Consider the following 23,472-nt stretch of genomic DNA (forward strand, 5'->3'; position numbering starts at 1 on the left):
ACATGCCCCCCTCTTCCGTATCAAAAGGAACAGTGGCCTTTTCAGGGACTGATGTCAGAGATTTCCTCATGTGATTTATCCTAGGAAATGAGGATGATTGTGCCACTCACCAGCTTTGCACATCCTATTTTTTTAATCATCTTCTGTTCCCCAGGCTCTTTCTACTAGTATATTATGAACATTGTGGTAGTTCCTGTTGTCCTGCTGCTTTACTTTTCGCAGCCATTTCCCTCCGCTATGGTGGTTCTGCTTGCCTATGCTTACCTCTAAATCATTTTCTAGTTCAGGGATGGAGAACCTGTGTCCCTCCTGATGTTCTTAAGAGCCTCCCCCCCTCACATCAGCTCCAGCCCGCAGGACCGATGGTCAGGGATCAGCAGAGTCGAGATCCTACAATACAGTGGTACCTCGGGTTAAGAACTTAATTTGTTCTGGAGGTCCGTTTGTAACCTAAAACTGTTCTTAACCTGAGGTACCACTTTAGCTAATGGGGCCTCCCACTGTCGCTGTGCCGCCGGAGCACGATTTCTGTTCTCATCCTGAAGCAAAGTTCTTAACCCGAGGTACTATTTCTGGATTGGCAGAGTCTGTAACCTGAAGCGTCTGTAACCTGAAGCGTATGTAACCCAAGGTACCACTGTATCTGGAATGCCACGGGCTCCCAATTCCTGTTCTAGCTGAAACAACTTAACGAAAAATGAGATTCCAGCTAACATCAGGAGGAACTTTATGACGGCAAGAGCTGTTCGACCATGGAACGGTCTCCCTCAGAAGGTGGTGGACTCTCCTTCCTTGGAGGTCTATAAGTAGGGGTTAGATGGCCATCTGTCATGGATGCTTTGGTTGAGATTCCTGCATTGCAGGGGGGGTTGGCCGAGGTGCCCCCCCAGAGTTCCTTCCAACTCTACCATTCTATGAATTCCTCTCCCATTCCACTGTGTGCTATAGGAAATACAAACTTTGCTAGCATTTCAGATCCTCGCTCCTTGCCCCCATGCTGGGAGATTCTGGTACATGCTCCCAACTTGTAGAGCACTGATCTACGTCCCTAGAGCAGGGTGCTATTGGACTACAGTTCCCCTACCCATGCCAGCATCACCAATGGTGGAGAATGATGGAAGTTGTAGTTGTAGATAAAGGACCCCTGGATGGTTAAGTCCAGTCAAAGTTGACTATGGGGTTGCGGCACTCATCTTGCTTTCAGGCCGAGGGAGCCAGCGTTTGTCCACAGACAGCTTTCTGGGTCATGTGGCCGGCATGACTAAGCTACTTCTGGCACAATGGGACACTGTGGCAGAAGCCAGAGTGCATGGAAACACTATTTACCTTCCCACCACAGTGGTACCTATTTATCTACTTGCACCGGCATGCTTTTAAACTGCTAGGTTGGCAGGAGCAGGGACAGAGCAATGAGAACTCACCTGACCTTCTGATCAGCAAGCCCAAAAGGCTCAGGGGTTTAGACCACAGCGCCAGCCGCTGTCCAGTCTAGATGTCCAGTAATATCTAGAAAGCACCGCCACGTTCACCATCCCTGCTCTAGAGAGATAAACCGTCTTCTTAACTACAAGATGAAACCGTGCTTCCTAATGTTCAAAGCACTTTGTATCTTATTTCAGTAAAACTTACAACCACCCTGTAAGACAGACCACTGTTATCATCTCCATGCTTTAGATGGGACAGTTCTTCTAGTGAGTTTGTGACGGAGGCAAGCTTTGAATGAGGGATATTCTAGCTCACTGTGCTGTCTTCCTTTGCAGAAGCACTGCAACCCTTGCTAGAGGTAGGAAGTGCGTTATACTGTCTAGCTCCCACTGACTGGGAAAGAATCCCCAGGGTTTTGGTTAGAGGATATTCCCAGCCCCACCTGCAAATGCTGGCGATTGAAGCTGGGGAACTTCTGCATTCAATACAAACCCTCTACCCTTGAACTACCGTGGTACCTAGGTTCTCAAACGCCTTGGTACTCAAACGCCTTGGTTCCCAATTGCCGAAAAACCGGAAGTAAGTGTACCAGTTTTCAAACGTTTTTCGGAAGCCGAACGCCCGGTGTGGCTGTCGGCTATTGTTTCCGGGGTGCCTGCACCAATCAGAAGCCATGCCTTGGCTTTCGAACATTTCAGAAGTCAAAAGGACTTCCAGAACGGATTACGTTTGAGAACCAAGTTACCACTGTACAGCCCTTTCCTTGCTATTTAAAAAGAAAACAGGATTTCCATATATCCTCTTTTTCATTTTCATGGGTAGAGTCGTCATAGCGATCCCTTGTTAAAAGCAGACGTCGGCAAATGCGTCCTCTTTTTTGCTCTTCAAAATACAGCAACCCTAATATGTTAACACCATGTTTGGTGAGGATAATACAGAAGTTGTGGAAGGAGCCAGAAGACAATCTGTAGGCAATACCATATCATAGTGAACAGGGGGAGAGAGAGGTACCAAAACCCCGTGAAAAGAGCAAATGAAAGAGACCGTCCTAATGGGGGTGTTGTTTATTAAAATATAATCTCTATAAAGATACCATATTATACAAAACAGAGAGATAGAACATTCTATTAATCACATGCTGTACACAAGGCTTGGAGAGGTTGCTACACAGGGCTGGCTTTGCATGGCAAGAGCAAGACAAGTCCATTCAGAACATTTCTGGCCGAGGAGACTGCAGCTCCTCAGGAAGTCCTGCTCCTTCTTTCACAGCAGAATCTCAGAGTCCTCTAAAGAGTCATCCGCGTACAGTAGTTCACCGGCTAATGTGCTCCCCACAGGAAGGGTGCTGGCCTGAGACCACAGCAGTCCGTTCTGTGAGGGTGTGTGCTGCAGCAAAGGGGTATCTTCCTCTTCTGATCTCCTCAGGCTGCTGAGGTGCTCTTCGTTAGCCCCACTCAAAATGTATCTGTCCCCCATCCCATTGCTGTCATGGACGTCCACGGTGACCACAGTGGTCTCTGGTTTTTGGGAACAGGACTCTATGATGTGGTTAGGGTCAAGGTCCGTGTCTATCCGGGGAAACTCGGAGTCTTCCGTCAGCTCTTCCACACTGTCCTCCATCAGGCTGGTGTTAATATAAATTACGTCCTCGGGTTCGCTGAGGGCGGGCAAACTTTCCGACAGTTTCTCCAGGTGAAGCTTGAGTTCGGAGAAGACGGGCCGCTCCGCGGGATCTGCCCTCCAACAAGAGTACATTATTTCGTACCTGAGGTAGAAAGGAACAGGGTGGAGTGAAGCACGTTCTGTTTGCTTTAGAGATTTATTGGCCAAAATTCTTCCTGCTGGGGCTTACAACTTTTAAAGCAATTAAAAAATACAATAGAGTCTCACCAGAACAGCAGCAGTAAAAGCAAATACACCTGTGCCTTGGGAACAATGCTTTGGAATCGAGAGAACAATGGAGGCTCTCTCTCTAATCCGGAGTTTCCCAAACTTGGGTCTCCAGCTGTTTTTGGACTACAGTTCCCATCATCCCTGACCACTGGTCCTGCTAGCTTAAGGATGATGGGAATCGTAGTCCAACTGGAGACCCAAGTTTGGGAAACTCTGCTCTAATCAGTAATAAATTATGGTTGCTGATGTTGACATGAGTCTGAGCTGAGGTGGTGCAGCCACCTGCTGAGGCTAAGGTGTTTTTGGCCAGGCCAGTGCTTGATTGGGAGTCCTAGGTGCGCTGCCTTTGAGTTCCATGAAAGAAGGAAGGTGGAAGACAAATAAAATAGCTCTGGGAGTGGTTTTTAATTTTACTTGGGTGTGTACTGGAGAGGAATTCTCTTTATTATTTATTAGACTCCTTATCTTTCCCTTCACCATGAGGATCCTCCAACATAGTGGAGAAGGAGATGTTATAAGGAGGAGGAGCTATAGCAGAACGATGCCCCAATGTTGCATTTTGAGGACCAAGTGGTCAAAAATGGGATATGATACCATGTATATGTAGGGATTTGGGTGGCGCTGCGGGTTAAACCACAGAGCCTAGGACTTGCCAATCAGAAGGTTGGCGGTTCGAATCCCCATGACGGGGTGAGCTCCCGTTGCTCAGTCCCTGCTCCTGCCAACCTAGCAGTTCAAAAACACGTCAAAGTGCAAGTAGATAAATAGGTACCGCTCTGGCGGGAAGGTAAACGGCGTTTCCGTGCGCTGCTCTGGTTCGCCAGAAACGGCTTAGTCATGCTGGCCACATGACCCGGAAGCTGCATGCCAATAAAGCGAGATGAGCGCCGCAACCCCAGAGTCGGTCACGAATGGACCTAATGGTCAAGGGTCCCTTTACCTTTATATGTATGGCGCATAATACTCAGAAACATACAGGAGACAAAGCATTCAAAATGCTGGGAATCAGGAGTGGTGGAGAAGGTCAAGCGAAGAAACAAACAGACCTCAGAGCTTCCAGCTTCCCAAGCTGGCAGACTGCAGCAGTGACAATTGTCTTGAGCAAACCATTGTCTTTTGCATTACTGCAGAATCTCAGCCAAATTACAAGGAAGGGCTGTATGTAGCTCAGTGGTGGAGCATCTGCTTTGAATGCAGAAGGTCCCAGGTTCAATCCCCAGGAAGGGGTGGTTCAGACCCCTGTCTATAACCCTGGAGAGCCACTGCGAGTGAGCACAAACAATACTATGCTGGACCAATGCTGGACTCAAGTATAAGCCTACTTTTCCAGGACATTTTTTATGCTGAAAAAGCCCCCCTTGGCTTTTACTCGAGAGCCAGTGTGGTGTAGTGGTTAAGAGCAGTAGACTCGTAATCTGGTGAACCGGGTTCGCGTCTCCGCTCCTCCACATGCAGCTGCTGGGTGACCTTGGGCTAGTCACACTTCTCTGAAGTCTCTCAGCCCCACTCACCTCACAGAGTGTTTGTTGTGGGGGAGGAAGGGAAAGGAGAATGTTAGCCGCTTTGAGACTCCTTCGGGCAGTGATAAAGCAGGATATCAAATCCAAACTCTTCTTCTTCTTCTTCGGGCTGCTCCTTCCTCCCCCTCCTCCGCCTTTGCCGCGGTCGGCAGCGGAGGACGAGCAGCCTGAAAGCAGACCTTTCGGGCTGCTTGTTCTTCCTCCGCCACTGTCGCCGCCAGCCTCTGCCCCTTGGCACCACCCTAGGTAGGCAGGGGGACGGGAGGGGCTGGGGAGGAGAGAGAAGCCCCCTCTGCCGTGTGCGCATGTGCATGCGCGCGCACACACACACACTCCGGCCCACCAGGAGGTTTGTGGTGTGGTGAATCGGCTTATACTCGAGTCAGTAAGTTTCCCCAGTTTTTTGTGGTAAAATTAGGTGCCTCGGCTTATATTCAGGTCGGCTTATACTCGAGTCAATAAGTTTCCCCAGTTTTTTGTGGTAAAATTAGGTGCCTCGGCTTATATTCAGGTCGGCTTATACTCGAGTCAATAAGTTTCCCCAGTTTTTTGTGGTAAAATTAGGTGCCTCGGCTTATATTCAGGTCGGCTTATACTCAAGTCAATAAGTTTCCCCAGTTTTTTGTGGTAAAATTAGGTGCCTCGGCTTATATTCAGGTCAGCTTATACTCGAGTATATACGGTGCTTCCTATGCATTATTACTGCAGTGAGATAAAATACTTACAATTCATCTAAGCAGCCTTCTGGCTGCTTCAGCCTATGCCCATGAAGGAGGTAGTCGTAAATTTCATGGTTCTGCACTCCTGGGTATGGAGTCATCCCTCGGGTCGCTATCTCCCACATTGTAACACCGAAAGCCCACTGCAGGGAACACAGAGATAAACATATATTTAGTTGGCGTTACAGAATACCTTGGGAAAGACTATCTCCTAAAGTGCAACCCTAAACACACTGACCTGGGAATAAATCTCACTGAACTCGGTGAGACTGATGCCCAAAGGAAGCTAGGATTGGGCTCTGTTCCCTCATACATTGTTTGAAAATTCTGTTTGTGTTTGGTACAAATGCAGTGAAGCTCACATTTGGGGGAGGCAGGTTGTAGGTGTTGTCAACTTCATCAGATGCACTTCTTCTGCATCAGAACTAGGTGCACAGGCAAGCGTCAAAACGGACACGAGTATATAAGGGCTACTTTTTCAGTTCAAATGAATGGATAGATGTTGCATGAATTTCTCGTTTTCCCCAATCTCACATAGTATTCAGTTTGCTACATTTTCCGCACCAGTTTGCGAATTTCAGGGTGCATTTATCCTATTACAGTCATACCTCGGGTTACAGATGCTTCAGGTTGTGCGCTTTCGGGTTGCGCACCGCGCTGAACCCGGAAGTACCGGAATGGGTTACTTTCGGGTTTTGGCGCTCACGCATGCGCAAAAGCACTGAACTGTGCTTTGCACATGTGCAGAAGCGCCTAATCGTGACCTGCGTGTGTGCAGAAGTGGCGCTGCGGGTTGCGAACGCTACGGGTTGTGAACGTGCCTCCTGCACGGATCATGTTCGCAACCCGAGCGTCCACTGTATACACTTTTGGGGACTAATTGCTCCAAATAAAACACACTTGTGTATATTATTTCCACCAATATATTCATTTTTATGCATACATTCCCCGGGTATATACTTTCTTTGGGTGACAGGAGTGGAGACGTGCATTGCAAAATTCAGACAAGGGCAGCTTTCAAAGAACCGCTGTGTTCCATTTTGCATAATGTTTCAGGAAGCCAGAATTACATCGGTGTGCATTAAAATGCAAACCAAACTGAATGTTCCTCCCATTACGTACCACGTCGCTTTTTGTCGTGTAGACGCGGTCGGCAAGACTTTCTATCGCAATCCATTTCACAGGCATCTTTGCGATGCGCCCCTGCCGGTAATAATCGCCGCTGTAAATCTTCTTGGATAAGCCAAAGTCTGCCACACACACAGTCATGTCGTCCCGTAACCTGCCCATTGATTAATATGAAGTAGCATTAATACAGATTCATGTGAAAAGGACAAAGGCAACTGAAATATGTAATATTACGTGCAGGCTTTTGGAAAAGACAAAAGGCAAGGCAACGATGTAGCTTTGAAACCCATGTGGTCCTTCCCACAAGGAACCCCTGGGAAAATGAAGATCTATTAAGGGATTAGGGATTTCTAATAAGACAGTTCACAGCATTCTCACAAAACCACAACCCCTGGGAAAGCCCTTGAGGGTTAAATTAGGCCTTTAATTTTATAGCTTGGATGCACCTTTTAAATGACTCACAAACACTTCCAAAATAATAATTTGCACTGATGGGAGGTCTCCTGCCACGATTCCCATCAATCTACCCATTTATTTTTCTCATGCTGTTGCTCCATTGTTTCCCTTTTTTAATTGGTATGTTCTTAATTTATATTTTATGTACGATTACATTTTGTGCATCGACGAAAACCACCCTGAGATCACATTTACACAGTCAAAGGCTATCTACAAATTGGAGAAAACAAAATAAAATAAATTGCACAGGTCCACAGATAAATATGTTCTGGATCAGGCACAGGCAAACTCGGCCCTCCAGATGTTTTGGGACTACAACTCCCACCATCCCTAGCTAACAGGACCAGTGGTCAGGGATGATGGGAGTTGTAGTCCCAAAACATCTGGAGGGCCGAGTTTGCCTATGCCTGTTCTGGATCCAGGCAGCTGCAGAAAATAAAAGTTTTTTTTCCCCTTTTAAGCCCCAAACAAGCTGCAATTGTTGGGTGAGGCCTGCTAGGATCTTTTATCGCTGCCTCAACAAATTGCTAGGCAGCAGTCTGAAAAGCTAGGAAAACCTGGGCTAGACCTGATCCAGATTCTGGCACATTTTGGGCATATCCTTTTATTTGAAGCATTTCTTCCTTGCAGTTCAGCCAAAAAGGCTCTGAGAGAGGCTTGCATAAGATCAGAGACAGTCCATGCCTGCAGGCTTACAGTCTAAAATAAATTACACCAAAGCAAACAGGGATACAGAAAGGAGAGGAAAACAAGCAAACTCTGGCACCAGTTCTTAAAGTCACATGACCAGCTTGAATGGAAATAGTTTAGGAAGCGGAGACCACTTCCCACCATCACTTTTCACCAGTTCGGTGGCAACGCAGATTCTCAGATCTGGGCTGTGTAACTGGTTCATCTAGGCCAGGCCACAGAAAATTTGCAAACTTGGGAGAAGGATTCCTCTTTAATGTGCACGTTTTCTAAGTGCAGGGAGCCTTTTTGCCTCCGACAGAACATTCAAATCTGAACGCTCCCCGCAACTGCAGACTGAAGTTCCAGCATGATTATTCTGAATCTGCTCCTAAAAAAGATGTTCCAAAATTCAGAAATAAAGTGGTTTCTGCTTGACTTTTGCTCAAAGCTGCAGATTCAGAGCAAGATTAACATGCGCTTTTCATTCCTCTTTTTGGAACGGCAAAACCTAGAAAGAAGACTGAAGCTAGACTGTTTTATTAAGAGTCGAAGGAAGGAATGTAGAAACTCACATGCAGTTTCGAGCAGCCAAGTCTCTGTGGAGGAAATGCCTGTTGCTGAGGTATTCCATTCCTAGAGCAATATGGATCATAAACTTCAACAAAGTCTGCAGTGGTACATACTGGGAAAGAGGAGGAGAGAAGAAAAATCGCAATGAATTCAACGTATTGTTGACAAGCAACAACAACAATACAGTCATACCTCGGGTTGAAGTAGCTTCAGGTTAAGCATTTTCGGGTTGCGCTCCGCGGCGACCCGGAGGTAACAGAGCGTGTTACTTCCGGGTTTCGCCGGTCGCGCATGCACAGGCGCTCAAAGTGACGTCACATGCATGCGCGGAAGTAGTGAATCGCGACCCGCACACACGCAAACGTTCGCTTCAGGATGCAAACGGGGCTCCGGAACAGATCCCGTTCACATCCAGAGGTACCACTGTAATGAAAATTAACAAACCTCCATTTTTAATCAGAGATTTAAGGCTGTTTACAAGGATAAAAGAAAACCCATTCAAGCGCAACCAAAACACATTTCCCCAAACATTTCCTAGGACAAGGGTGCCCCTCCAAATGTTCCTGGATTCCAATTTCTATCAGCCTTGGCCAGCATGAATTTTCTTAATTCCTTACCTATCAATCTATCAGGTACTTATCTATATACAGTGGTACCTCAGGTTAAGTACTTAATTCGTTCCGGAGGTCCGTACTTAACCTGAAACTGTTCTTAACCTGAAGCACCACTTTAGCTAATGGGGCCTCCCGCTGCCACCACACCGCCGGAGCATGATTTCTGTTCTCATCCTGAAGCAAAGTTCTTAACCTGAAGCATTATTTCTGGGTTAGCTGAGTCTGTGTCGGAAATCAAGCCCATATCAGGAGAAACGGGCAACTCTCCCAGGCACCCGGCTTGATCTCCTGTTGACCTCCCTGGCTGCATTCCCCAGCAAGATCCAGGCTAGGTCGCAATAGGCGATCCTTCTCAGCCTGAGAAGAACACACCCCCTCTTTCCTGCCCCCCCCTGGCAGGGGAAAGAGATAAACAGAAACGTATTTACATGCCTTTATTTCTGTCTTTGCAGCGTTACAAAAAACATGACTGCTCTCTTCAAACTCCAGCAGTCTAGTGGCAAACACTTCCTGCACTTCCTGGACAGGAACAAACGGAAGAGCTCATATTACACTCTGAGCTAATTCTGGTGCTTCACACTGTGAATTGACTGTCCCTCTGTTTCCCACGGGCAGTCCCAACATTCCCATTATGTTTTGCTTTCAAGCTAGCAGTTTGCAGCTGCATTGCTTCTATATCGTAACAGTCTGTAACCTGAAGCGTACGTAACCTGAAGCGTATGTAACCCGAGGTACCACTGCATTCCATTTATACCTCACCTTTCCTTGAAGGAGCTCAAGGTGGCGTACATGGTTCGTAGCCTCCCCTTTTTATTTTCACAACAACCCTGTGAGGTTAAGCTGAGGGACAGTGACCAGCCAAGGTCACCTGGTGATCTTTGAGGCTGAGCAGGGACTAAAACTCTCCTCTCCCAGGTCTTAGTCCGATGCTCTAACCGCTACACCACACTGTATCTCAGCGAACTGACGACAAAATATATCTCAGGATTCCTTGCACAACAGAAAACCTCTTCCCCAGCCAGCTCCTCACTGACCCTGTACTGAATGTACGTGCTCCTTCAGAGCTGGGCTCTAGTAAATGATAAAATGAAATTCATCCTGCTCCTTTTAGAAGAGGGAGAAATGTGGCCCCCATTTTCCATTCCAGCACAACGGCAGGCAGGATAAAGCTCTCTTTGACTATTCCCAATTACATGCAAAGACATCATTTAATTTTCCACTTGTTTGCAGCTCACGCAGATTCATACGCTTAGTTATGAACAACTCCTTTGTTTACAGCCGCTGGACAGAATCATCATTTGTTTATAGCAGGGTTCATTTCCCCTCCATATTTTCTTTAGTGAAATAAATGCGAGAAATCAAATTAAGCCATTCGTTTATCACCAAAAAGAGCACCGTCAGCTATTGTGACGATTTGCTTTCCACTGAAATGCCCTTCAGTGGGTTGTCCTGTTTCAATAGGACTCCTTTGTGAAAACTACGGAACTGCTTTCGCCACAAAATGTAGGACAGCCATCTCTTCCAGAGACCTTGTCTCCAGAACAATTAAAGCCATTCTCTGCTGTTCCAGTACAAGGATAAGAGTCCATCCGTTTTTGACACTAACAAGGAAGACCACAGCCTGGTCACTTACAGGAACAATCCTCCAGAAAGCTGTCATATTTCTTGCAACTGGACTTTAGCATCAGTGGGGTTTTGAACAGACATCAGATTTCCTTCTGTCTGGCAAGATTGTGGCCTTTATATCTCGCCAAGTGCGACATAAGTAGGCAACACTCAAAGGTCAGGAATCAGTAGCTCAGCAGATGCACACAACAAGAATGAAGTCCCAGCCCGTTCCAAACCAAGTGACAAAGCAAACTGATCTGAATACTCATTCTGCCTGGCAAAAGTACCTGTTCGCTTAAAGTTCCAGAGTGCAACATCCCTTTATCCATCCAAGGCAATTGTGAGAGGTGAGAAGAGGTTCATGGGCCAGTCTACCTTTATCCTCCACTGTCCCCCACACTGATGCCTCCATGAACCTCTCTTGCCAAACGGTATCCCTCCAGTTACTGAATTTGGCCGCTGAACCTTTGATGGAGCCCTTGTGTCTTTATAAAGCCTTCTCCACCCTTAGGGCCCCAGATATTGTTGGACTACAACAGCCATCGTCCTTAAGTCAGCATGGCTAATGGTCAGGGATAATGGGAGTTGTAGTCCAACAACATCTGGGGACCCAAGGATGGTGAAGATTGCTTTATAGGAGATGTTATTCTTGTGTGGCTGTGGCTTAAGCTCCTGTGCTGGTGTAGTCATGTGACTACGGGCAGGTGACTAACGGGATTCAGAATAGCAGCCTGCGGAAACTTTCCTGGAAATAAGCTGCACTGAACACAGTGGAACTTTAAGGTGCTGGTTTTGACCTTTAAAGCCCTTCACGGCCTAGGATCCTCGTACCTACGGGACCGCCTCTCCCGGTATGCCTCAAGGTCCATAAATGGCAACACTCTAGAGGTCCAGGGCCCTAAGGAAGTTAGATTAGCCTCAACCAGAGCCAGGGCCTTTTCAACACTGGCTCCGGCTCGGTGGAACGCTCTGTCTCATGAGACCAGGGCCCTGCAGGATCTGATTTCTTTCCGCAGAGCCTGTAAGACAGAGTTGTTCTGCCTGGCCTTTGGCTTGGAGCCAATTTGATTCTCTCACCCTCTTTCTTTTTTCTTTTTCCTTTCTCCTCCTGTGATGAGGCTGCATTTTAATATTTTAATGTTTCAATATTTTAATTGTTGTATTTTAATCTTGTTTTTAAGTTGTATTCATTCAACTTGTTTTTATTATTGCTTGTTAGCTGCCCTGAGCCCGGCCTTGGCTGGGGAGGGCGGGGTATAAATAAAAATTATTATTATTATTATTATTACATAGGTTTGCACTGCTTATCTCTTAAAGAGCTTCATTTGTTCACCCCCCCTTTTTTTACATGGAACCACAGACAACTTGTATTTTTTCCCCTCCTTAAAACAGTTTTGCTTTCTGCGTGGCACAGCATGCCTTTTGTTTTGTTTTCTCAGCTGCAGAAAAGCAATGCTAAAAATACACTGAAATGGCATAGCAGGATTCAGATCAAGCCTCTAAATGTTTTCCTGCACTGGACAGTGTTGCCGGATGAGGATCTCCTCATTTCTTAGGAAGCAGGGGTTTTGTTCTCTCTCGCAATACAAGCAGTACAACCTTTCCTCAGGAGGTGGCTGGACTCTCCTTCCTTGGAGGTTTTTAAGCGGAGGCTGGATGACTCTCTGTTTTGGATACTTTAGTTGAGATTCCTGAATTGCAGGGGGTTAAACTAGATGTCCTTTGGAGTTCCTACGCTGGCTCCCAGTATGTTTCTGAGCACAATTCAAAGTGTTGGTGCTGACCTTTAAAGCCCTAAATGGCCTCGGTCCAGTATACCCGAAGGAGCATCTCCACCACCATCGTTCTGCCCGGACACTGAGGTCCAGCGCCGAGGGCCTTCTGGCAGTTTCCTCACTGTGAGAAGCCAAGTTACAGGGAACCAGGCAGAAGGCCTTCTTGGTAGTGGCACCCGCCCTGTGGAACTCCCTCCCACCAGGTGTCAAAGAGAAAAACAACTACCAGACTTTTAAAACACATCTGAAGGCAGCCCTGTTTAGGGAAGCTTTTAATGTTTAATAGATTGTTGTATTTTAATATTCTGTTGAAAGCCGCCCAGAGTGGCTGGGGAAACCCAGCCAGATGGGCGGGGTGTAAATAAATTGGTTCTATGATTCTATGAGCAATACAAGCTATTATCACATTTCTAGACAGACTCCCAGTCTTCTGTCCTACCAACAAGGCAATTCTCTCCCAAATAATTGATTACCTGTGGGCCCATTCCAAGCCTTGAGCGAAGGAGGAAGCTATGCAAATCTCCATATTTCATGAACGGGAGAATCACCATGGGTTTGGGGACGTGCTGAGAACTTGGTTCTATACACACACCTAGAAGGGATGGAAATAAAATCAGCACAGCGCTTTCATTCAACAAATGTCTGCTGGAAAACTTGAATGGGGGATTGGTCCAGCAGAATTTCATCCCAAGGATCCCAAGGCATCTATCTCGTGAAAATGGGGAGTGGAGGGCTCCGCTTCAAATCTCTTGGTCTCCACCCGCTTAAGGGAGAAGGCAAGGGGCTTTAATCTCTGCTCATCATATTATGAGCGGAGATTAAATCCTGAGCATGATTCAGGGAAAACGGCCCGTTTGGACCAAACTGAGCATCCCTCCTCACCCCAGCCAGATTGGTTTGCAGGCTAGATGTTCCCCAACCCTGATTTATCCGACAAAATAGCCACTACTTAGGCCTCCACAGAGATAGTGACACCCACCCACACCCCGGCCTTATGCTACGAATAAAATCTTGTCCCTGACAACTGCCACTTGTTGGTTGACCCACCCAGAAGTTTGATGACATTTGGATGATCAAAGTCTTTCATGCAAGCTGCTTCTCTGAGGAACTCTTCGATTTCTCGCTGGGAAAAACTGTCCACTGAAAAATTGCAAGAAAAGGGGGAAAAATGCTTATTACAAAGGGTAATACCCCCTTCCCCATTTTTTTTTAAATGTAAATATTCCTTTGCCTGTGGCAATTAGTCCATTAAATTTATTTTATATGGCCAAAGGATTTCACAGTGAACAACAGAGGGCAAAAGCAAGGCATTGCCCTAATATATACATTTTTTCCAGCATTTGCCAGTTTAACTATGAAAGGAAGAGGCTGCCTGGCTGGAAATTACAAAACAGACTCCCCCCTCACACACACTTTGAGTTTATTGAAAGGTCACCATATATCCAGACCAGAGTTGTTACCTAAGCAACATTTTTTTGGCACAACTAGATAGTTTGGCTGAATATTTCAAGATAGATTTTCTGTGTTCAGAAAGCAACCCTTTCACTCTGTGGCTAAATGGGGATCCAGATCTCCCAAGCACCAAAACTCTAACTTTGATCCTTACAGGATTATATATATATTTAGGATAACACCAATATAATCAGATTCTGTTGCAAATTTATTCTATGATTTCAGATTCCCAAAACCAGAAATGGTTCCAACTCTCCTCCTTTTGGGGGAATGAGGACAATGGATTCAGAGGAAGTATCAGAATGGAAGACAGATTTGCCCTCAGAACTGGCCCTAGCCATCCCCATTGTTCCAAAAACTCTAGGGCAGGAAAAGCCCAGTTTTCTAGTAACTCTCTGGGCTCCCATTCTCAAAGCAGAGCTCAGTTTTGAGGGCAAGTATGTGTATTTGATGGAGGCAATCACACCAGGAATTGTGGGGTTGGGAGGGAAGCAAACTTTCGTCAAGAGAACTCTGGTTCACGGTCCAAAGGCCTGTCCTAAAGGCAGAAATGTTTTTGTCTGCCTGTATCCCATGCTGGAACATGGGAACAGAAGGCTTGGCAAGGCTTTAGTCAAGCTGAAACCATGTACCAGGGTGGGAAAGATACACAATTTGTTCGCCGCTCTGAGTGACCTTCACAAGACGCCCTAAGAACAATGGAAAACTGTTTCTGCCAAGTGTTCATCTCATCACCTTCTGTGTACCAATACAGTTTAGTTGTGAGCAAGGGGGAGGTTTAAAAGGAACCAATCCGTGTGTGCAGGAAAAGGTTTCTGGGATGTTGGGGAACAAAGACAATGTCCTTTGTGCTCTGGCCTCCATTTCAGCTTCATCTCTTTTCTATCCAAGCAGCTTTTCCTAACGTATTTTCTGCGCTGTAACTTCACACGTCTCAGGAACGCGCACACAGAGAAGAAAACTTTGCTTTTAGATTACTGCTTGTAATAATTTTACCCAGTGTTATGTCTTCTGTGCTGAGATATGTAGGCCAAGAAGTACTTGCTGGACTTCTAAATCTAGAAGGATTTTCTATCATTTTCTTTTGTAGAGGAGCTCCACAGTATTGTAAAAACTCCCTCGCAACCGTTGCCGGATTTATGTATAAGCTAAACAAGCTATAGCTTAGGGCTCCACTCTCTTGGGGCCCCCAAAAAAATTTAAAGGAAAAAAACCTGGATGTACATTTCCAAAATATAAGATAAAAAAACAAATAAAATAAAACCTACAGACAGCAACAGTGTTTTGTGTTGTGTAGACTCCTATGATGTAGGTAATGGGCCCCGCCAGTATTATACTATTAATATACTTCTTAATTGTATTTCAGTTCAACAATTACTTTGATAAAATACATATTTTGTTATGTGCAAATGGCTTTAGATACCTATTAGGCCCATAAATTTGATCACCGAAGAATTGATGCTTTTGAATTAGGGTGTTGGATGAGACTCTTGAGAGTCCCATGGACTGCAAGAAGATCAAACCTATCCATTCTGAAGGAAATCAGCCCTGAGTGCTCACTGGAAGGACAGATCCTGAAGCTGAGGCTCCAATACTTTGGCCACCTCATGAGAAGAGAAGACTCCCTGGAAAAGACTCTGATGTTGGGAAAGATGGAAGGCACAAGGAGAAGGGAACGACAGAGGACGAGATGGTTGGACAGGGTTCTCGAAGCTACCAGCATGAGTTTGACTAAACTGCGGGAAGCAGTGGAAGACAGGAGTGCCTGGCATGCTCTGGTCCATGAGTTCACAAAGAGTTGGACAACAACATATTCAACACAAAAAACAGCAACAATTTCTTGTTGACAAAGGACAGCTCGACATATAAAGGGCCCCATTACCTTCAGTAGCTTAGGGCCTCATCAAACCTAAATCTGGCCCTGCGTGCAACACACCTAGGGGCATCTGAATGTTTCTTATATATATAAAAAACAAAACTCTAGGCCTACCAGATCTGCTGGTACTTACACTTCATAGTTTTCACAGCTACTTTCTGGGTAGTTCCATCAGGATTGCTGAGATTCCCTTCCATGACTGATCCAAACTCCCCTAAATGAAGAAGGGGAAAAAACACCTTGCATTTATATCTGTCCTGCACTTAGAAATCAGTCATTAGCTTTATTGGGCTCTCTTAAGTAATGTTTCATTCTGGATGGTTTTATTTGAAGTTTTAAGTATACGTTGCACACCGCTTTGAGATTTTAAAATTAAAAATATAAAGCGGTACAGAAATGAAAGGAAATGAAAAAAGTGGAAAGAAGTAGAAGTCTCAGCAAAGGAAGAATGGATACAAAAACATGGAATATGCAGAAATGGCAGAAATATGCAGAAACTTACCGGAAGAAACAGAAATTTCATGACAATTGGGTTAAATATTGGATGTATATTGGAACCAAATTATAAAAGACACTGGCGGGACTGGAATAATTCTAACAGTAACGGGTTATTATCTAGAAGAGATAAAATACGTGCCTACAGAGTTTATCTGATACTTACCAAAGGAGTGGAGGGAAGTCCAAGGCTCGGCAGAGCCTAAAACTGTACTTATGATTTATGGAGTGGATATATTATGTGTAATCTATATATTGGATTTTGTATATGTCTATATGTATATATGTATAATATCAATAAAAATTTAACATGCAAAAAAAAAAAGAAACTTACCGGAAGAATAAGAAATCAAGATAACAAACTTTTAATGAAAGAATGGAAATGGTTTATTGAATATTTACAGAAAAATTGCAAACAGATAAAAACTGCAGGATTATTTTAATAACCTGCAGTTTCATAAGAGTATATGTTTAAAGTAGATAATTAAATAAGGAAATTAAATGAATTTGGATATGCAGAAGATATGAAAAAATAATAAATTTAAGGAACTGCAGAAAGAGGGGGAAGGAAGGATGTCAAACTTTGAAATGTTAAATGGATTGTAAAACTAATGAAATGTATAAACTTGAAAAGTACAAATAAAAACTTTTTTAAAAAAAGAAATAATGAAATGAAATGAAATAATGAAATGAAATGATGATAATGATAATTAATTTAATGATAATAATAATAATAATAATAGCCTTTCCTGTGAGTTAAGTGTGCTTCAACCCTTTGATGTTTTCCCAGGGAGCAAGTCTGGTCTTTTAGATGCTAAGGGAGCTAGATTTCACCTTGCCCAGCAGAGGGCAAGCAGGAGCTTTCTCCTGCCAGTCTGGGGAGCAGAAGGACTCACTTAGGGTTTGCCATTCTTACCTTCTCCCAAGATCTTCCCCAGAGCCAGGTTGGTCCTAACAATCACAACATCCTGGAGTTTCTCCTGTAGCTCTTCACTCACACCAAGGCTGCCCACTGCAAGAGAGGCCTTCTGATGAGTTGGGGAAAAGGAGATGGCATGCATTTTTATTCAAAAGCCTAAGACAACCAGAGGACACCTACTGGCACCCAAGGAAGCGAGTGGCCTCTTTTATGCTTTAACTCATGGGTAGGCAAACTAAGGCCCGGGGCCCGGATCCGGCCCAATCACCTTCTAAATCCGGCCCACGGACGGTCCGGGAATCAGCGTGTTTTTACATGAGTAGAATGTGTCCTTTTATTTAAAATGCACCTCTGGGTTATTTGTGGGGCATAGGAATTCGTTCATCCCCCCCAAATATAGTCCGCCCCCCCCACAAGGTCTGAGGGACAGTGGACTGGCCCCCTGCTGAAAAAGTTTGCTGACCCCTGCTTTAACTTTAGCTTGGTCAACACCAAGCTGCAAAGTTACGTAGTACAGCTTTTCCTTGACTATTCTACTTCAGAGCAGGGGTAAACAATCTAGTGACTGACTGACCCTTGAGAGGGGGATTTTCTCTTCCTTACCAAAAAAGAAAAGTAGAGTATCAGCAAGTGACTTACAAAACTTTAAGAGCATCTAGCATAATGCAGATAAAAGCCATACAAAAACCCATAAGGCAGGCAGCAGCAATGTACATCAATCATAAGCACCATCAACCGCCAAACGCCTGGGAGAAGACATACGTTTTACTTGACAACAAAAGGATACTAATGATGGTGCTGGGGGGGATCTCTCTAGGGGTCCTCCACAAGTGAGGAGCCACCACTGAAAAGGCCCTGTCTATCATTGCCACCCTCTGTGCCTCCACCTCAGATAAATCATTTTGATCCACCAAATGCATTACAGTGGTACCTCGGGTTAAGTACTTAATGCATTCCGGAGGTCCGTTCTTAACCTGAAACTGTTCTTAACCTGAAGCACCACTTTAGCTAATGGGGCCTCCTGCTGCCACCGCGCCGCCAGAGCACAATTTCTGTTCTCCTCCTGAAGCAAAGTTCTTAACCCAAGGTACTATTTCTGGGTTAGCGGAGTCTGTAACCTGAAGCGTATGTAACTTGAAGCGTATGTAACAAACATTAAGCAGCTGTAGTGGCACATCTAAAACTTACGTGTCAGTTCAACAGCTCTGCGGCCGTAGGACTTCTTTGCTCTGTAATTTACAGCCAGTTCTGACTCATCACTGCTGAAGGCGTACCTAAGAGCCGGTGGGTGGACAGAAAGCACAACATTGTCATGGGGCCGTAACAGTATTCCCCTCAGCCTGAATTCTCTGGAAAGCACGGGATTCACAGCTGCAGGATGAGGCTAGGGGGTCGTCACAGACAGGTGTTGGGACAGGTGAACGAAAAACAATAGGAAACGTCACTATTCTCATGTTTTTCCTTTGAATGGCTTGACTGATACACTCGGTTCCATTACTTTATCTCAAATAGACTCCTGAATTAAACTTGACTATGAAAGAATGCTGAGTCACTCAGCTATTTTGGGGCAGGGGGGGAAAGCTATGTGGATTATTCATTTCCTATTCCTGTAACCACGCTCTTATGAATAACAATGTAAAACCCTATAAACTTTCGCTTCTGTACACTGTTGTGTTTTCCCTTCCTGGCTCGCAGTTCCAAGTTTCTCAAAGAGAAACCAAGACCTTCTGAGCTGGAAAGGCCAAAGCGATTAACCTGAAAGCAATTAACATGCATAGAAAAAGAAAGAAAGAAAGAAAAGGAGTAAGAATCATAGAAGAGGGACAAAGCACACAATAAAAGGTTTACCTTTTTCTGAAATCCTGCCCCTCACCTCCCAAGTGGCTATTCTTATTGTTTTTAAATGCTTAGAGCTTTTAGTCTTTGAAATATGTTTATATTTTATTTCAAATTATATTGTTTTACTGCTTTGTTGTTTGCTACTCTGTGCACCTTTGGGAGGAAGGCTGCAATAGATAATAATAATAATAATAATAATAATAATAATAATAATAATAATAATAACAACAACCACCTCTAAACAAAACTAAGATAGTCATCTGTGCCATCCATGTACCCAGCCAATGCAAAATTTCAGTTTCCTTACTTCCTCTAATACCCCAGATCAGCACAACAGAACACAAAAGACCAACATTTCACAATATCCAAGCTCAAATCACCCATAGTGCCCTCCAAAAAGCTGTGGTTTTGGTGATGTGATGGAGCTTGGGAACTGAGCAACTTGGAATAGCATCACTCAAGTGTACTAAGCTGTTGGGAGTTTTGCAAAGAAGGCAATAAGTTTACTTTAAAGCTAAACTCAACAAGTGTCTACTGAAAGCTGGTGTAGCTCAGAGGCGTCTGAGGAATTCTGCAGCAGGGTCCCAGCAACCTCCCTGTCTCCAGCAACTTAGAGCCACCCAATCGGCAGGGAAAGGGAGACTTTTTACCCACTGCTAAGAAGTCTTCTCACTTAGAGTGAAAGGAGGAAAGTAAAAGGAGGGGAGTCAGCCATTGAGGAGTGGCTCTTAGGGTCATTCTGGAGAAGGGAGAACACCAAGGAAGAGTTATTCTGTATGCTCCAAAGCGAAGCATTTAGGGACACCGAAAACATAAGGTGCTCCAGTTTCTACAGAATGATGTGCACGTTCCGTTGTGTGCAGTCGAACTTCAAGGAAAACACAACTTACGTTGTGCCAAAAGAAGACATTGGAGCGCCAAATCGTTTGCCCGCGTGAAGGGCAGTGTGTGGAGTTGCAATGCATCTCTAAATATTATTATTGCATAATTGTAGGATTATACTGTTGTCTTAGAAGGGTCTGTCATGAAGCGACACTGCACTTCTGAATTTGCCACTGCACTACCAGTATAACTTACTAAAGGGCAGACCAGATGTGTATCTGTTTATTAAATATATGGATAGGAAGAGTTGGTGGGAGGGTAGCTTTCTACACTAAAGGAGTGCTTGGGGAAGGGAGTGACCTGACCTCCCTACACTCTGCTGTCTAAAGACATTTTTGCCAGAGAGCTGGCAAGGAGAAAATGCCTTAAAGCCTTGGAAAGCAGAGGGAGGTGGCGGCAGCTGTCACACTGCTCCTGTAAGAAGTTCGCCTCTCCATCTCTTTTAATAGCCATACACCCCTCACCAGCCCTGCTTCATATACTTCTGGAATGGGTCCTAAACACTGGCAATGCCTAGAGAGGACAGAGTGTGCATGTTGCCCAGATAAGAATGAAAAACCATTTTTTCTGCCTGAAAAAAGTCCCACACCCCTTTAAACAAATGTCACAGCGACTTGTTCGCTGTGATTCTCCAGGGTTCAATCTTTTAAAAGTTATATCTGTGTAGGTTTGTGGGGGTGGGAAACACACCTTGTCCTTCTTGAACAGATGTGCAGAAACATGTACACAATCACCAATTAGGGCATTATTATTCTGCATCAAGGCTTCGCCACAGCCCGGTTGTCAGAGGCACATTAGGAATATACTTCTCTCTCTCTCTCTCTCTCTCTCTCTCTCTCTCTCTCTCTCTCTCTCTCTCTCTGGCCCACTCAGAACAGCTGCTCATTTCAAAAGGTCTTACGAGAAAAGGGCAAGAGCTGATCTGTTTGGAACTTCGTTGTATAAGGTCACAAGGGAAGGAGTTTTGTGAGCTAGGATTACAATGGGCCTTTGTTGATGCAAGAAAACAATCCTTGGATAAAACAACAGCCTCCCACGTTAAAAGTGACTAAGGATCAGAAGAGGTGCGTGTTGTAAACAGGATTCACAGTTGCAAAGCACAACCTGTTCTATTTCTAGAGGGCTGCCCCCCTAAAATGAATCTGATTCCTGTGATTCCTCCCAATTCCTCCGATTCCTGAGTCCTCCCAATTTTAGAATGACCAAAAGGGGACCTAAGGCAGAGGGTGCAGATTAGAGTGGCCTTAAGTTCAGAGAAACTTGACTGTGTGTTATTATTATTATTTTTTGTAAAAATATCCAAGACAATTAAAACCTTTAGCAGTCAGAAAACTGTTCACAATCACATGCTCAACTGAATCATGCTTCACAAAAAGGTTACAGAGCCTCTATTATCCAAATCTGCTCATTACATGAATTTGGGCTCTGTGTCCTTTCTTACTACTCACTGGGGCATCATGGAGCTAAAATCCAGTTTATTTAAATCCAATTTTGTTTCAGCAGGAGGAAATTAAACGGATGCTTAAGGCTGCCATCCTGTGCATTCTTGCTGGGGAGTCAGACCTACAGACCTCTGTAGTTTTACTCAGAAGTAAGCCCCACTGTGCTCAATGGCTCTTACTGACATGCAAACATGCATACCACTTCAGCCTAACTTAAGTCTTGGGCTGAGCCTGGGAGTTCAACACTTAACTAGCCAACCACACTGACCTCTATTCAATTATCCTGCTTAATATAGACTTTAGATGGTAGCTTTCATCACAGAGGATCGTGACTATCCTAGATGCATGGAGGTTTTCTTGCTCAACATTAAAGGTGGACGTTAATGCCAGCTTTATGGCAGATTGCTCCTGAAACCCAGTGAACTTTTGCATCGCTCAGTGAATTTCGGCTAAAGATGTGAATGGGCCCCTAGAAACCAGCTCCCAAGCTTAAAATGATTAGAATTTTGTCTTTTTTTGTGTGTACTTACCCAAACTTGGTCTCTTCTGTGAACTTTTTCCTGATGATCACAGACACATACAGGATTAACCCGACGACGACAACTCCACATATAAACCCGAGGACTATCGTCAGTGAATGTGTGCTTCTTGATGCTGGAGTTGAAGAGGAGGCAGTAGATACGAAACCTAAGACAATAAGACACGTTACAGAGAAAAGGGAGTGGAGATCTTCATACAGTTTGGGGACCTGGGGAGTGTCACAGCGATGATTCTTCAACATCAACTTTGATGGACTGGTCATGTTGTGCGGATGCCTGATTATCGTCTTCCAAAGGAACTACTCTATTCCCAACTTAAAAATGGAAAGCGTAATGCCAGTGGTAAACAAAAGAGGTTCAAAGACTCAAGGCAAATCTTTAAAAAGATAGTATAAGCACCGACAACTGGGAAACACTGGCCTGTGAGCGCTCCAGTTGGAGAACAGCCTTTACCAAAGGTGTCATGGGCTTTGAAGACACTCGAACTCAGGACACAAGGGAGAAACGTGCTAAGAGGAAGGCACGCTTGGCAAACCCTCACCATGATCAACTCCCATCTGGAAACCTATGTCCCCACTGTGGAAGGACGTGTGGATCCAGAATTGGCCTCCACAGTCACTTACAGACTCACTGTTAAGACCGTGTTTATGGAAGACAACCTTACTCAGCTATGAGTGATCACCAAAGAAGAAGAAAAAGACAGTTTGGGACCTGGGGAGCTGCTTATGAGGGAGAGTCACAAGAAGATTTCAAATATGTTCAGAGTAGGTGCAGGTGGATGGCTTCACTAGATTTGCCTGTTCCAAACTGGGCCCTACTGAAGGTTCAAGATGCAACTATATTGCAATACAGGGACGCGGGTGGCGCTGTGGTTAAAACCACAGAGCCTAGGACTTGCTGATCAGAAGGTCAGTGGTTCGAATCCCCGTGACGGGGTGAGCTCCTGTTGCTTGGTCCCTGCTCCTGCCAACCTAGCAGTTCGAAAGAACATCAAAGTGCAAGTAGATAAATAGGTACCACTCTGGTGGGAAGGTAAATGGCGTTTCCGTGCGCTGCTCTGGTTCGCCAGAAGCGGCTTAGTCATGCTGGCCACATGACCCGGAAGCTGTACGCCGGCTCCCTCAGCCAGTAAAGCGAGATGAGCGCCGCAACCCCAGAGTCGGCCACGACTGGACCTAATGGTCAGGGGTCCCTTTACCTTTACTTATATTGCAATATCCATCTCTCAGTTCAATCACAAAATCATAGTAGAGTATTTACACGGCATGCGCCCTGATTTGTTTGCAAGGATGCAGAGGAACATTATGTCATTCAAAAGCTATCTCACGCCACAGTGGCAAGAATGTTAATTGCCCCAAAAAGGAAAGAACCAGAAGTCCCAGCAAAGGAAGAATGGATACAAAAACTTATGGAATATGCAGAAACGGCAAAACTTACCAGAAGAATAAGAAATCAAGATAACAAACTTTTTATAAAAGAATGGAAATGGTTTATTGAATGTTTACAGGTAAACTGCAAACTGATAAAAACATTGGCAGGATTATTGTGATAACCTGCAGTTTTATAAGAGTATATATTTAAAGAAGATGGATAAATGAGCAAATTAGGTTAATTTGGATATGCAGAAGATATAAAAAATAAATTTAAG

General features: G+C 44.8%; 1 protein-coding gene across 4 annotated transcripts in view; it reads right to left on the bottom strand.

Annotated features, from left to right (window-relative positions):
• Window positions 1-2,474: 2,474 nt before the first annotated feature.
• Window positions 2,475-23,472, bottom strand: part of MERTK (MER proto-oncogene, tyrosine kinase) — a 52,417-nt gene continuing 31,419 nt past the window's right edge. For 2 of the 4 annotated variants that reach the window (XM_083605002.1, XM_083605003.1), the window contains exons 10-19: window positions 21,816-21,972; window positions 18,311-18,396; window positions 17,120-17,215; window positions 15,842-15,922; window positions 13,428-13,520; window positions 12,854-12,972; window positions 8,386-8,495; window positions 6,680-6,839; window positions 5,564-5,700; window positions 2,475-3,190 (exon numbers count right to left, since the gene is read on the bottom strand). In XM_083605002.1, coding sequence (XP_083461128.1) covers window positions 2,689-3,190; window positions 5,564-5,700; window positions 6,680-6,839; window positions 8,386-8,495; window positions 12,854-12,972; window positions 13,428-13,520; window positions 15,842-15,922; window positions 17,120-17,215; window positions 18,311-18,396; window positions 21,816-21,972 — 1,541 coding nt within the window. In that variant the 3' untranslated portion in view covers window positions 2,475-2,688. The remainder of the gene's footprint in view (window positions 3,191-5,563; window positions 5,701-6,679; window positions 6,840-8,385; window positions 8,496-12,853; window positions 12,973-13,427; window positions 13,521-15,841; window positions 15,923-17,119; window positions 17,216-18,310; window positions 18,397-21,815; window positions 21,973-23,472) is intronic. The other 2 variants (XM_083605005.1, XM_083605004.1) reach the window with 1 other exon arrangement.

Source organism: Podarcis filfolensis, assembly GCF_964270895.1.
Source record: "Podarcis filfolensis genome assembly, chromosome: 3".
NCBI lineage: Eukaryota > Metazoa > Chordata > Lepidosauria > Squamata > Lacertidae > Podarcis > Podarcis filfolensis.